This window comes from Manacus candei, unplaced genomic scaffold, assembly GCF_025592945.1.
Source record: "Manacus candei isolate 608988 ecotype Guabito, Panama unplaced genomic scaffold, ASM2559294v1 h1tg000037l, whole genome shotgun sequence".
Classification (NCBI taxonomy): domain Eukaryota; kingdom Metazoa; phylum Chordata; class Aves; order Passeriformes; family Pipridae; genus Manacus; species Manacus candei.
In genome coordinates this window covers 12101304-12116245 of record NW_026138085.1, presented here as the reverse complement: position 1 = coordinate 12116245, position 14942 = coordinate 12101304, and the positions used below count along the sequence as shown (strand labels likewise).

Here is a 14942-nt window from a genome sequence, read left to right as displayed (position 1 = left end):
CAGGAGCAAGGTGCAGGGTGCTGCGAGGTGTTTTGGGGTGTCCTAGAGTGTGGCCAGGGCACTTTGGAGCCACCCATGGTGCGGGCTGCCTGGGTAAATGGGGTGCTGTGGAGCAAGGCTGGGGCACGAGTCCTGGGGGATACAGGGTGCTCTGCGATGGGGACAGGAAGGTGGGATGCTCCAGAGCAGCTGGGCACAGGGTACCTGGGGTCCCTCAGCTGGCTGAGACTCTCCAGAGTGGGATTAGGGTGCTGGCTGTTGTGGTGCTCCAGAGAAGGGGGGGGCTGGTGAGGCTGCAGTGCATCAGGTGTCTCTTTGCAGACCCCTCCATGGAAACCCATCATCTCAGGATGTTTGGGGAGAGAAAGATGTCCCTCCAACATCTGAGGTGTCTCCCTCAGCTGTTCTACTTATCCAGAATTGAATGAATTCAGACCCTGTATGGGGACAATCCCAGTCCCACTCACGGACCCCCAGGATGGGCTCAGTGTCCCAAGGGAGATGTATCTCACCACACAACCATACATCAAAAAGGTCAGCAGCTTTTGCATAGCAGGTGCTGAGAAAAACAACTGAAATCTGGCAACTGTGGAGCTTAGTAGATCAGACTTTATATAAGGATGATGCAAATTCCCCAAGGGCTCATTTGTGTGTCCCCACAAACAAGCCAAACCCATGCATGGAAGGGATGCTCAGGGAGGGGAATCACCAGCAGAACATGAGTACTAGTGAAACCCATGCCCCACTGAGGGAGTGGCTGGCAGAGGTTTGGGCTGTGGAGCAGGTTTTGTTTCAAAATCTACTGCAATTGCATTAAACAGCTCATGGGTGGCTTTAAAAACTCAACAACGAAGCATTTTATGTGCGCTTGGAAGGCTTTGCTGCTTTCTCCGTTATCTTTTCAAGTGATCCCTCCAGACTGAAGAAATGTCAGGTGATGTTTGGCAGCACAGCCCCAAAAACCTGAGTATGGCATTAGGGACAGTGATCACACTAGGACCGTTGGGGGTTTGTCTGGGACTCTGCCCTGGGGGGGGACATTTTCCATATTCCCCATCCACGGAATCAGTCTTTGGTTCCCCTCCAATACGGACCTTCCCCTTCACTTCCCCCAGCAGTTCTACCATGGGCATTTCTCAGGTAGGCAAGGCTCATTTACACCAGACACTCTCCTCTCATGGTTTAGTTTTCTCCATGGCTTGTTTTTCCACCAAACCTTGGCTATTGAATGAAACAAAAGATTGCCACCAGGGAGTCCTCACCATTCTTACCTCCAGGTTACACCTCAAGAAGGGCACGTTCATGGCTCCTGAGCCATGAAATAAGGGTGACTTTAGCTACGGTGACCAGCATTGCAGTGATGTGCTTGAAGAGTGCTCCCATAACCTGTCTGTGTGGCTCAGCCTGGGTGCAGCAGCCCTTTGCCAGGGGCAGCTGGAATCAGGTGAGGAGCATAGCATCTTTCATAACCCCAGCCAGTTCCTCTGGGAGACACCGGGCTGTTCGCCTGGGACCTGCCTCATTCTTTTCCTCACCTCCTGATTCACTCCACAACCATTCTCACGTGTGTGGGCTCTCCAGCGCCTCGTAAGCGGCGAGGACGTGCTGCTGCCTTTGCATAATACAGTTTAAAATCAATCAACCACGACATGCGAGTCCACTGGAAACCAGGCTTCATTAGCATCAGGGCAAGAACAATTTGTTTTCTTCATTCCACCCAGAGCTGAGCTGGTTCTGAACTCCGAATGCCTTCTCTTCTCGCTGCCGTGTTCGTGCTGACTCAGTACATAGCTGCCACAGACAAAAAAGCTCTAAATGCTTAATGCTAAACATTCTGCTGGCCAGATGAGAACTTCACGTGTTGCATAACAGAGGACAGACCACGCTGTCTTTAGGAAGTATTTGCAAAGCACAATAGGATTTTTTTTTTTAAAGGTGGGAAACAGCTCAGGTCAGTGCAGGGTGAGGAGTTCCAGGTGTTGCTGCAGGGGAAACCAACTCCTCTGGCTCCCAGCCACACATCCACTTGTGCTTCGGCTCCAGTACAGCCTCATTAATGTGGTCCCGATTGTTGACAGCCCAGCATGGGGGTCAGGGATTTCACTCCAGCTGTGTTTGCTCATTTTTAGTGCATAAATATTTACTGCAAGCATTGACACTTGTTTTTGACACACTAGGGATTAAGGAGTGGCTCTGAGGTGACAGCACCTTCCCAGTGCTGCTTTTTTTTTGTTCTGAGAGAGGAGGTCTGTGTGCTCCTTAGAGTCTCTTCAAAGGCACCACAAACACTTGTAAACAGGAATAAGAACCCTGAATGTCATGACTCCTTTTCCACACTGCTATCCTCACTCTGCCCACCAGCCTCCTCCTGCACCATCAGACCTGAAAGTCCTGTTGCACAGAGGTAAAACAAGCTTCTCCATTTCCAAAGCTGGGGAAGGAGGAAAGCATTGGCATCCCAGCCAGGGAGGAGGAGTGTTGCTATAAGCAAGGGCCATGTGGGGTTGACAGTCGCATTTCTAAGTGCCAGGCAGCCTGCTGGGTCATCAGGAAAAGAGCCAGGGCCAAATCCAGTCTCAGCACCTGTGCGAACCCACTCATGGTTTACTCATGGCTTACAGGACCCTTTCAGCAGTGCTGCACCTGGATCCTGGCTGTCTGCAAGCCTTGAGAGTTGGCCTAAGGAATTATTTTTACACCTCAGTACGTGCCAATAACATGCAGGGAGTTATGTGCATCATCCCCCTCCCAGCCTGTCAACAAACACATCAGCTTCCTGGAATTTTTGCTTTCTTTACACCATGGTATTTCTAGATCCAGGATGTTATTCAAGCACCAGGTTTGCCACATGTGGTTCAAAGCCGGTCCTGGGAAGTGAAGCAAAAGGAAGTGGAAGCAGGTGGTGTGGGAGACTCTTTGTCCACAGTCACAGCACATCTTTTATAACAATCACCTTTTCTCTCAGGTCTCTAAGGGGACCTGCTCCATGCCTGGTTTTCTCTTGGCAGAGGCAAGCAGATTGCCACACTGCTGCATGAGGTTTGGGATTTGAGGCCTGCAATGTGCTGACCAGGCACTGGGCAGGGAGCAGTCATATAAATTCCCAAGTCCTGAAACTGCTGCTTGAGAGGTCAGAGAGGTCCTGACTCTCTCAGTGAGAAGGATCAGATGTAAACAGGGTCAGGGAATTAGGAAAACTTTAGTATTTTTTTCCTTCTGACTCATACAGGCTTTGCCTGAGCAGCATCATTCCTAGAGAAATGAGTTGACTTTCACATGGATTGGTGGGACACAGAGCTGCAATGTAATGTTATCTCACCGTTCATGTAACCAGGCTTATATCCGAACTCCTGGAAACTGGAAAGTCACAGTGGGAGAGCCCAGAGCAGTATCTGACTCATTTTGGTCTCTTGAGCCAAACATCTTGGCAAAGAGGTTGGCAGAACATTATTGCTCAGTCTTGAAAGAATGTCCCACATAAAATGGATGGAGATGTCTTTTTCCACAGCATGGGCAGTCATGTACAAACCACATAACCCTAAGAAGAGAGTACAGGTAAAAGCAAGATCAGAACTGTCCACATTATCCAGGGGGCAGCCCTAGGATGGGTGACAAGACCATGATCTGTGGTGCAGGGTGCTATAAGCTTGCCTTGCTGCTTTGCAATTGTTTCATTGATGTTTCAAGGGCAGCTGTAGGAGATCCCACGGAGGAGCCCAAAGTCACCATGGCTTGTTCTGCATCACCTAATCCCAGGGTGCAGAAGGACATGGATAACATAACCAAGTGATTAAAGGAGGAAAAGTCATAAGGAACCCACTCCTTGAGGACATAATTCCACCTTTACATTGCAGCAAGGTCCACCACTTCCAAGGAGATTGTGTCCACAGGGAGCTGCATCCTAGTGGGCCACTTCATCTCCTGGATGGGGAGAACTGATTTGTGTCAGGTGTTACTGCAGAGTCAGACAAAAGTTGCCAACTTCCCAAGCTGCTGTGTGTCCATATGCCTGACCTGGGATGTGTGGCAGGGGGTGACACCATGGTGGCCCATCACTGGAGCTGGGGACTCACCAGGCTGCCCTGCCCCACTCATTCCCCATCCCATATGGCCTTGGCTCCTTGCCCCAGCCAGAAGCGAGTACGTGCCACCTCCCTAATTTCTTCTTTTTTCACTTTTCCTGTTTAGCTCCCACCCACCTGACAGAGATGCCAGCAGGCCTGGCAGGGACCCAGCACTGCCTTTGCACTTTGCCAGAGGAGGCTGCAAGTGGCAGCAGGTGGGCTCTGCAGGTGGCAGAGCCTGCTCTGCAGGAATGCCTCTGTCCTGCCATGCTCAGGCCAAGTCCAGGGTCCAGCTTGTCCTACTCATCCCTCAACTTAATAGGTCACAGGAGGTGCTACTGGCAGAGGAGTCCCGCTCACCTTTACAGGGCACCAACTGGAAGGAAGTTGGCTGGGGCCAGACAGGTTGTCTGGGTGCAGGGCAAACATGGACAAGCACTGGAGTCCTGCAGCTGAGCATCCCCTCTATGAATAGTCCCTTCCCCAGTGGCCAAGAGCTGCTGGATGAGTGCTTTCCCAGGCTGCACTGCCTGGGGGGCTGCAGATCTTTCCCCTTCTCTCTGCTCTTGGTGTTGGCTCCTGTACAGACATTTTGCCAGATGAGCTTTCTTGTGTTGCTTCCTCATCCTCTCCTTCCTCCTGAAGGTCTTTATTCCTTCAGCCCCAGCATCTCCACCACAACCAGTGGTGGTGGTGATAACTTAATGTTCTTCTTGGTGAGGACAAAAGAGCTCTTGCAAAGCTCAAATTCCATCTAAGACCTATGGCTGACCATGGGGAGAATGAAGCCCCTTGAAGTTTCGGGGAGCAATGCAGAGGGCTGCTCAGGGTCTTCCTGTAGTTTGGCTGCCCCACAGGCACTGGGCTGGATTTCAGGCAGGGTGAGCAGGGCTGTGTCTCTACCATAGTTATAAAGAGCTGCCTATGGGCTCCCGAGCTGTCCACAGAGGTGGTGGGCTGGGCAGAGCTCTCTGCTCGGGAAGCAGACAAGTATTTTGTCTGTGCCTTTTTGTCTCACAGGCTGACTTGCCTCCACCTCTCACTGCACTTTGAACAGCAGGTGAATCATGTTTGGGTAAGTCAGTCACTGCCCCGCCGCCAGCTCGTCCTTTCATAACGCACGGACGTCACGGCTTTTAAAGAGGTCAAGTTGTTAGTACTCGGCAGACTTGTCACCCAGAAACCTGTCCTGGTGGATCCACCAGAGCAAATTGCAGGTTTTCCTTTGCAGGAAGCCTGCCACCATTTCTTTGTGTATTTTAGGAACGTATTGCAGTGAGGTTTAGGGAGTAAAGAGAGTAAAGAGCAAACACAGAGTCCTGGAGGGGTTTACAGGAAAGAGAAGGATGTTGTGAAAGGTGTGCATCCTTAGACTCATTTTTGTGAAAATTAATCCCAAGCAGTTTAGTGAATAAAGCTCTGCTATAACTTTTATCTGCTAATTTACATGACAAAAACTTTTAACTAACAAATTTTCAGAAAGAAAGGACAAGTTGCAGAAGAATGCAGCAGAGAGAGGAGCAAGTGCAAGTGCTGTGCAGGGAGCAGGAGCAGAAGTAGGAATTTCACCTTCCAAAACACTTCTCACTTGCACGACTCCAGTTCCATTTGGGTTTTGCTTTTCTTCTTACTCAGTGCAAAAATAGAAGAGTGGTTTCATAGGAAACCTCTGCCCAGCACTCTGTAGAGATTAGCAGATCATAAATAGGGCTGCAGGAATCAGCTTTTCTGGGAAAGTCAGGATTTCTAACTGTTTCCATTTTTTAGTGAAATGAAAAAGCAGCTTGAAATTTTCCATAAAGAAGGTCACTTGGGAACAGAGCAAAGATTTCTTTTTGATGTCTACCTTAAAGATCCTTGTTTCTCTAATAGGACACTTCATATAATAAAGCCCCCAGAAAAGTTTCATCACAAAATAAAAGTCCAACTCTTCTGCTCTGAAATCACTGGCATTTATAGAAAAATACCTTCATTTGGGGGCATCTCACACCTAAGCTCTCTTGGCATTTCTGCTGCTAAGAGGCTCCAGACAGCCACATGCCATGCAGGATCCCTGCAGGTACCCCCAGGTGCTATCAACAGGGGCAGCACAACCCCTCCTGCTCCCCAAGGATCAGCCAAAGTTATTAGATAAAGAGGAATAAATTTGTGTAAACAAGACTTGCTTAAGTAACTCCACGACTGCCAGTTCCTCTTGCTGGTCTTCTTTTCCTACTCCACCCTTGCAGAGCCTGATGTGATGGGTGTTGGGCACGGCTCTGTCCACACTCGTCTCCCACCCAGCTGAAGGCACATCAGCTCCAAGGAGCCCCCAGTTGAACCTTGCAGATGCTTCAAGCAAATGAGGTGGTTAAACAGCCTGATGGAGTCAGAGCTCATGCCCAGCAGTGCTTGGGAAGCTGCTGGCTGTCACGTCTGTGGGCAAACACCCATCTCAACACACCGAGGTCATGGTGGGGAATGTGTCCCTCGGGACAGCTACTGCACTGCTGTGACTGAAGGTCCTCAGAATCCCCAAAAGCCTGATGCTCCACCTGCCTTTTTTCTCCTGCACTTAGTGTTTTCAGAGCCCTAATCCCCATGGCTGGCACGAATGTCAATGCTATACGCCCATTCCTGTCACCTGGCTTCAAGCCAGGGCTGAGATGCAATGAGGACTTAGGGAGACCAGATAACTTGGAATGGTTTTCACCACCACAGCTCTCTGGGGAAACTTGGCCAAATTCAGTCCAAATGAAGGCAGCACATGGGCACAGAGGGCAGCAGGCTACGTGCCAGGCAAGGTGCCAAAGGCAGGACAGAGAACCTCGGCTGCCGTAGGAGACACCTGAATGTTGGCCCTGCTGATCCCTGGGAGTGTTTGGCTCTTTGCTCTTGTGCCACAGGGATCCAGCTGCCTGTGTTATATTTGCACAGAACGTAGCACAGTGGCCTGAAGCAGGGACTGTAAAACACAAACAGCAAACAGGAAGGCTCTGCCTGGCTCGGCGCTCACCACCGCCCAGCAGTGCAGGGTGTACCCAACTCTGTCCCTGAGCACATGAAGATCCTGAGATTTGGAGCAGTGTGAGGACATGGCAATGGGGTCAGCTGCAGACAGCCATATGCAAGCTCCACCCACTTTGGGAGCTGGGACAGAAGGCAGAGAGGGCAATTTTAGGACTTTTAGCTTGTTAGGTGAGATATCTGTCAGCTGGAAAGCAGAGTCTCAGCTCCAACTGAGCATCTTACAGGCATGCTTGACCTCAGTCTGGCACAGCATGCTTGAAAAGTTTCTAACCTTTAACTTAAACAGCAAAGGCAAGGGTTCCCCTTTTCATGTCAAAACACAGAGAATTTATTGCAAGATATTCCCATCCCATGGTTGAGTGGCCTGAGGTGACTGTAAAATGCTGCAACTCCATATGCTATTTGAAAGTAAGTTGTGTCTTGTGCAAGAGTCCTGTGTACTTGCACGAAGGGGAAAGTAAAATATGTAAAATAACCCCTCATAGGATTATTTTACATTAATGTACCCAAGGGTTCATGAAGCAATAAGGAAGTTAAAATCAATCTTTCCCTGCACTAGCCAAACCAACCCATTGAAACCCAGTTTAGCTTTTGGGGCTGTTTGTTTTTCCCATCTTCATTTTCCCTTTAATCTTTGTGCTGGATAATTAAGACAACATTACTCAGCATCTTCCCTGCTGTTTGTTGTGATTATACAAGAGCCGGCTGCATTTGTTCCATGAAAACAACATCCAGAGCCACATTCTGTGGTTTCAAGTAAAATCCTCTGTGGTGTTGACTTTTAATCTCGAGTTTGTCTGAAATCTGCATTACTCAGGAAAATACCCATAAAAATAGACTTCTTAAGGAGAGCAAAGCAAGGCAGCGACGCAGCTTGTGCTCAAGCTTGCATTGAAGTTTTTATTGATGCTGAGACTTCTGGGTTTGACCTAATACCGCCGGCAGCAGTGGTGGGCCAGATGCCGGTCCTGTCCCCCACTCCGAGGTCCCTTTCGCTGCCGGTTGGACCCTGCCAGCAGCCCCCGGCCGGTGCTCTCCCTGCCCCCGGAGCACTCCTGCCCCCGGTGCGCTCCCAGCCCCCGGAGCGCTGCGGGAGCCTTATAAAACAGCCGAGCGGTTACGAAACCCGTGGCCCCGCTGCCAGACGTTCCATCCCCGGTAGATGGCGGTGCCAGCTCATTTTTCCTAATTTTTTCCCCTTCTTTTTTTCCCCTGGCGCCTCGCCCGGTACCAATCCCCGGCGGCTGCCGCGGGGCCGGGGCTGCGCTTACGCGCGGCCCCTGCGCTGAGGTCAGCACTGCAGAAAGAGAGGGGTTTGTCGGGTTTTTTTCCCCCCTATAACTGCTCTTCGTCTGTCTTTGATAAATTTGAAATCAGTTATAACAGCTCCAGCACAGCCTCAGGCGTCTGGAGCCCCTTTTATGCAGCCCGTCTGTCCCTGCTCAGGCTGCTCCATCCCGCAGCAAGCGGCGTGGAGGGCACAGGGAGGTTATTGGGTTTTCTTGATCTGGGGCGACTATGCAGAGCCAGGCAGCCAGAGTGCCTGGATTTTTCTCAACATGGTCTTGAACAACATCCACTCTCCCGGATCCCAGTTTCCCACCTATTGCTTTTCCTTGGCTGTTTCCTTCTCCAGAGGGGAGGCAGTGTGACTGGATGAATAAACAGCATTTCTCTTTGGAGCCCACAAAATCTTTATTTGGCTAAGAGTGGCCCAGGAGCCCTCCAGCACGTGCTGTTATTTGCCTCTCCACCTCCTCGGCGAGCCCAGGGCGTGCGCTGCCACTCCGGCACGGAAAGGCTAATCCTCGTCTTCCTGCTCATCATCCCTGTCACTGCCGCGGTCCTGGGGCAGGGACACAAAGAAAAGGGACAGCATGTGAGGGGAGCGCTGGCTGTCCCGGCCCCTGGTACCCCTAGGTATTTGGCAGCATCCCCACAGGGGGTGCAGGTGCAAACCCCACAGGGCCGGAGTGCGGGGGGGCAGCCAGGTCCCAGCACGGAGCTGGGGTGGGGTTACCTCCTCCAGGTCACTGTCGGAGCTGCTGCTGCTGCTCCTGTTCTCTTCCCCATCTCCCTGCCAGGGAGAAGAGAGAGGGACCTTGGCACCCCATTTGCTGTTTGAGCTAGAGCCTTGAGTCGGAGAGACTCCTGGCCCTGTGGGTATCTAGAGCCAGGCTTTGCACCACTGGTGCTGCTGTGGAACCACGTGTGCCCACGGCCCTGCAGGGAACTCCGGAGCCAGGAGCAGGGATTGGGTGGTGTGTGCAGTGCAGGCAGCATCACTGTCCATGGCAGTATTTCATTTGGAAAGGAAAAGGAGGGAGAACTAGCTGGGAATATTGGGAGAAAAGAGGTAGCTGTCCCTCAGTGGAAAAGCCACACACGCAGTGTGATTTCTAGGCTGTGGATGGCATAGCTCCATCCACCACAGACGTGGGGTTGCCACGGGTCAGACATGGCTTCCCTTCACAGCCAGGATGAAAATGGTTCTGCAGAAAACTCCATCATGCCCCTACCTTTTCCTCTTCTTCCTTCTCCTTTTTCTTCTGCTTGTCTTTCTCTTTTTCTCTCTCAGTCTTTTCCTTCTCCTTTTCTTCCTTCTCCTCTTTCTTGTCCTTTTCCTTCTCCTCTCTCTCCTTATCTTCCCGTCCAAACCCTATAAGAGGGCACAGAGGAAGGTTCACTGCCAGCATCCAGCACACACAAACCCAGCAGGTCCCCCTGAGTCTGCACCAAACACTCACATTTCAGGATTGTTGACATTTCACCGAAGCCAAAGAGCTCTGGGGCACAAGATGATCACACCTACGGCACAGAGAGGACCTAAAGGAGCAGCTGGAGAGTGGAGAAAGGAAGAAGGTGAGCTTTTCAGGGGTGAAAAGACCTCCCTGGACTGTTCAGTTTTTGCAGAGGTCCTGTGCACTTACTACCCCCAAAAACAGCAGGGAAGGGGATCAAACAATCTGTGGCCTCCACAAAAGCCAGATCTTGTGCCCACCCAGGCAGCCCCCACTTCCCCCAGGGAAGCAGCAAGCGCCAAGTGATGGAAGCAGAGAAATCTCAGGGCAAATATGCAGGGAGATGCCTTAAACCTCCCATGAGCAGCTGCAAATTAAGGAAATATTTCAAATTATATGAAGATGAAGGAATAAAGAGCAGGTGTGGGGACTCCTAGGAAGCCCCAGCAGAAAGGAGATCTCTGGAGACAGGGGGATTTCAGGGAGGGAGATGGAGACAGCAGCAAGCAGAAGAGAAGCTGAGAGCAAGGGTAAGAAAAATCCAAGCATTGATTAGGTGCCTGAAAGGTGGCAGATGAGAAGAAAGGAAAGAAAATAGCTTGCTTTAAAAATAGCAGGCCCAAACAAATCCCATGAAATAGCCCGGGCAGGTCAAGCCCTCCCTCTCATACACAAACAGCACAACAGGGCAGCAGGGGCAAGGGATCACATCCCTTCTGCTTGCAGGGAAGAGCAGGGTCCTACCCTGCCCCAGCAGGTAATTAGGAAACAGCTTCTCTTCCAGCCAGTGATGGAGGGAGGCAGAATATTAGTGCTTTTTTTTAAATGGTTTTTGGCCTCAAAATGACATCATCCGGTTGGTATTAGTGGCTCTTTTAAAAGAGCCAGTTGCAGCCTCTGAGCTGATAACATTGATTTGTATTTTCTAGACAGGTTTTTAAACCCCCAGGATGCTGCAGGGGAGCGGGAAGCAATGGGGTTTGGGGTGGAATCAGAGGAGAGACAGGTTAGACAGGGAGAGAAGGAGTGTGGGAAATGGCTGATAAAAGACGTAATCAGTGCAAAGTTAAAATCTAATTAATAATGAACAGTGATCTAATTCATCTCCGTAATTAAGAAGTGCAACTACTAATTGAAAATAATTACATTTTAATCTAAAATCATTAAAATAATCAAACGTTAACAAAAGAAAAGGCAGCCCCTGGGAAGGTGCAGGGGAAGGTGCAGGAGGTGTAGCTGATGCCCTGATCCCAGGGTCTCCTCACCAAAGCTGCTCCACAGCTCCTGTGGTGTGTGCCCAGCCCCAAATCCATGAGGATGTCCCTGCCTTGTGCCTTCACTGCCAGAGGGGAGCAGATAGGGAAGGCACATGGTACAGAGAGGTGGAAATCAAGCTTTACACTAGAATATGAGCAACCAGATCTCTGGGGGGGGTTACAACCCCTTAATTCCCTTCCACACGTGGGGGACCAGCCCTGCTGATTTCCAGGAGATGGGGTAGGCTCCCACACTCCAGGGCTCTGACAAGCTCCCATCTGGGGCTGCCACCCAGCCCCCTCTGCAGCCTGGGTCATGATGGCTGCCAATGCTCAGCTTTTCCCCATCCCATCCCATCCCAGCAGATCCAGTTTTGCCTGTTCCTTCAGAGCCTTGGCTGCCATGGGTTTCAAGCAGGCAGGTTCACCTGACCCAGATGAGCTGGTTCCCTAAAGCCTGGGCAGGCAAACCAGCAAAACCCAGTGATGGTCCCACTGACCAGCTGCAATTGTCCTCCTTAGCTGAGCAAAGCGTGAGGTGCAGCTGGATCAGACCTCTGGCTAATGGAGAAAACTTGCATATTCATACCTCTCCAGATGCAACAGCCTGGATAGCCTTACCCCCCAGGCACGACAGGCTCACAGGGCACAGTGACCCCACTCCCATCTCACCCAAGGAACTGAAGTCTGTCCCACAAGGCTCAGGCATGATGCCCCTTGCCATCCCCAAGACCACATGGAGCACAAGCTGTCCCAGGGATACTCCCGCTGCACCCTCTGCTTCACCCTGCCCTCCTGCTCTGCTTCTCCCACCTGTAAAATATGTATGCAAGTCTGTAAATTCCCAGGATGACATGAGGGATAAAGGAAAGCGCCTTACCTGGAGCTGAAAAAGACAAGTGGCCTCCTCGATGCCTGGCTGGCAGCTACCAGGGATCTGGGTATTTGAGTGTTGTGGTCTCCTCCCCAGTCCCACTTTTGGAGCAGAAAAACTGGCTCTGCCACCTGCCACGGACAGCACATGACAGTGGAAGCATGACCAGTCCCATTGGTACCCACGGGAAGCATTGCCTCCAGCACAGGCAGGAGCTGAAAGACCTTGCAGCAAGCAAGTCAGGGCAGCTCTGGAGGCTGCAGACAACCCCGGGGACCAGCCCTGGGACCAGGGAGGGCACACTGGGGACTCTGTCTGGGGATGTGCTATGGCCAGGGCCCTGCTGAAAGTACAGAAAAGGGACTTTGGGGTTGTCCTTAAAACCGCGGTGAGAGGGACCTCCAGCAGGTCCTTGCTCTCTCTGGGTGGGAGGTGTCAGGTGACTCAAGCAGATTAAGGCAAGGCCAGACCAGACAGAGCTCTGCACTCCCAGCTCCCTCCAGTGCATGTCCTTGCTGCTGGCTTTCACTCCAACATATCATTAAGTAAATACCTGTCAGCAGAGAGCAGTTACCAGCAGGTCTAAACACTTGCATAATGTGCTCTCCCTCTAATGCAATGCCCTCATTTCTAACAGCGCCAGTACGGGATAATAACAGTAACAATAATGTCAGAAAGGCCGTGTGTACCCAGCTAATTTGTTTTCTCCACCTAATCAGAAGTATTACCTCTCCCATAAGATTTGCCCCATTTAACACCTTAAACTCTACAACAAAGTTGCTCCTGCAGTCATTTGACTTTCATTTACAGTAATTGCTGCGTGGAGCCCCCTCCCAGCAACGAGACTAACCCTGGGTAACCAATGCAGGGAGCAAGCAGCTGTACAGAAGTCACTTGTTCCAAAAACCTGGCTATGTCTGCCCAAGGCCTCCTCCACAGCCTGTACCAGCCCCAACCTCAGAGCAAGAGTCCCCTTAGCAGCTTTAGATCAGAAATGAGGGATGGGTTTTAACATCAAAGGTGGATAAATCCTGGAGCAGCTCAGCAAGCCGGTAGCAGAGTCCCTGTTGCTGTCCATTTTACAATCAATAGATGTGGTGCTCTTACAGAGATGCTCCAGCTCACACACAAATCATTCAGGGCACTCCTGCCGGCAGCACTCAGTCTTGGGATAAACAATGGCAGCAATCCCACCTGTCCTGGCAGGACACAGCCACCAGGTCAGTGCAGCCAGGGAATGTGGGGGCTCGGTGGAGATGTGCACATGGAGCACAGTGCAGGACCATGGAATAGATCCAGGGAGGATGCTTGGTGTTGGGACAGGCACTGGCATCCAACCCACACCTCTGAGCAGCTCCTGCCCCCTCAGGGAGATCCTCCCCCACTAATACCAAACTCAAGCTTATTTTTAACTGGTGACCTCATTGCTCATTCCCTGCCAGGCCCAGCTGGGCTCTCAGTACTCTGATGTCCCCAGCATCCTCCAGTTAGAGGAGCCCAAGGGACAGCCCTGCCATCACTTCCTGGCCATGGGGACACAAAGCATCACCCAGGGACCCCCCCGACCATCCAGCCAGGCTGGAGCCACCAGCATGTCCTAGCACAGGAGTGGCTGTCACCCCCCAGCAGAGTGGCAGCCACAGACATCCACAGGCCCACAGACCACACAGGCTCTGCTCTCACCCTGCAGCAGGCACAAAGCTGCCCTTGAAGGAGGGAAAGCAACCTGCCAGCCAGCACCCAAAACACCAGTGTGTGGCCACCTCCAAACTGCTGTCACTGTGCTGAGCTGCAAGGGAGAAGGAAACTCCCAGAAAACATGAATTAGCACCGTACAGGCCACTTATGTCCTCTATTTCTGTGCCAAGGAGCCTTTGGCTACAGAACACCAATCTCTACTTAAATCACGTGATCACAGACCACTGTTTATTTAGGATCCAGTGTACACACCTGAGAAGGAAATGCCAGAGCTCTCCCCTTCCTGCCTCTGAGTCAGGCCATGTAGTTTGTGCTGTGGGTGACCTGGGACAGTTGTCCCCTTGGTCACAGCCACCAGTGGCAACATAGGTGCTGCTTCTTCCAAACAAGGACAACTGCTCATCCTGTCACAGGTTCTGCTGCTACTGAACATTCATGTTTTAATAATGGAAAATGAGTCGCTGGGAAGGTGGTTGGGCAAGGACTGGGAGCACATCCCGAAGCCCATCGGCAAGACCAAGCCTTTTTTATATTTTCAACCTTTCCACAGCAGCTGCCAGGAAGCAGCTTTTGCAGCTGCAATGACAGAATCTCTCCCAAGGAAAAAAAATAATTGTGGGAGGCTTTTTTTTTTTCTCCTCCAAGTCACTGCCAGCATCTTAGCTGACTCTTATCTATTCTCAGCCACCTCTCACCTCCCCAAACACTACCAGAAGTGCTCAAATTACTGTCAGCTCTCATTAGGTTCACGAGCAAGGCAAGGCCAAGCAGTAAGACCTCCAGACAGTTGGATGCTGAATTCTGATGAATCCTTTGGGTAGGAAGGTTTCAGCAACTGTGGAACTGTTTTTGTTGGCTGTCTATTGCAGCCTTTGCACTGGCACACAAATGAAGCTGGTGCATGCTTGATTATTGGCTGCTATAACAAAATCCAGGTGGGTACATGACTGAAAGAATTACTGTCTGCATCTTAAAAGAAGAATCACTTCATTTCCTTTAATTATTAAACTACTCTGCACAAACGCACTGCAGGTGAGTAGACTTTATCTGCAAGAAAAACAGCTGCTGCTTCATAAAAACCCCATTACCTTTATTTCTTCTCTTCTGACATTTCTGTAAATTTTGGCTTTGTGGCAGGAGCAAAGCTGCCATTTTGCACTGATGCAGGAACTGGGAGTTCATCTGTGGGAGCCCTCTTTCCCAGGAGGCAATACCCTGCCATGAGAAAAGCCCCAGCTGTCCTGACCCCACAGCTGCACCCAGCCCTGCCCCAAAAAACAGTCAGAGCTGAGAAAAAACC

The 14942-nt window shown here is 51.0% G+C and overlaps 1 protein-coding gene across 1 annotated transcript; it reads right to left on the bottom strand.

The window, feature by feature from the left end:
• Positions 1-8796: 8796 nt before the first annotated feature.
• Positions 8797-14905, bottom strand: LOC127473635 (merozoite surface protein 9-like). The gene is made up of 6 exons (XM_051793496.1): positions 13895-14905; positions 11951-12075; positions 9821-9911; positions 9593-9732; positions 9094-9150; positions 8797-8919 (listed from the first exon to the last, which is right to left on the bottom strand). The coding sequence occupies exons 3-6, from the start codon at positions 9837-9839 to the stop codon at positions 8875-8877; spliced, it is 261 nt and encodes an 86-aa protein (XP_051649456.1). The 5' UTR covers positions 9840-9911; positions 11951-12075; positions 13895-14905; the 3' UTR covers positions 8797-8874.
• Positions 14906-14942: the final 37 nt, after the last annotated feature.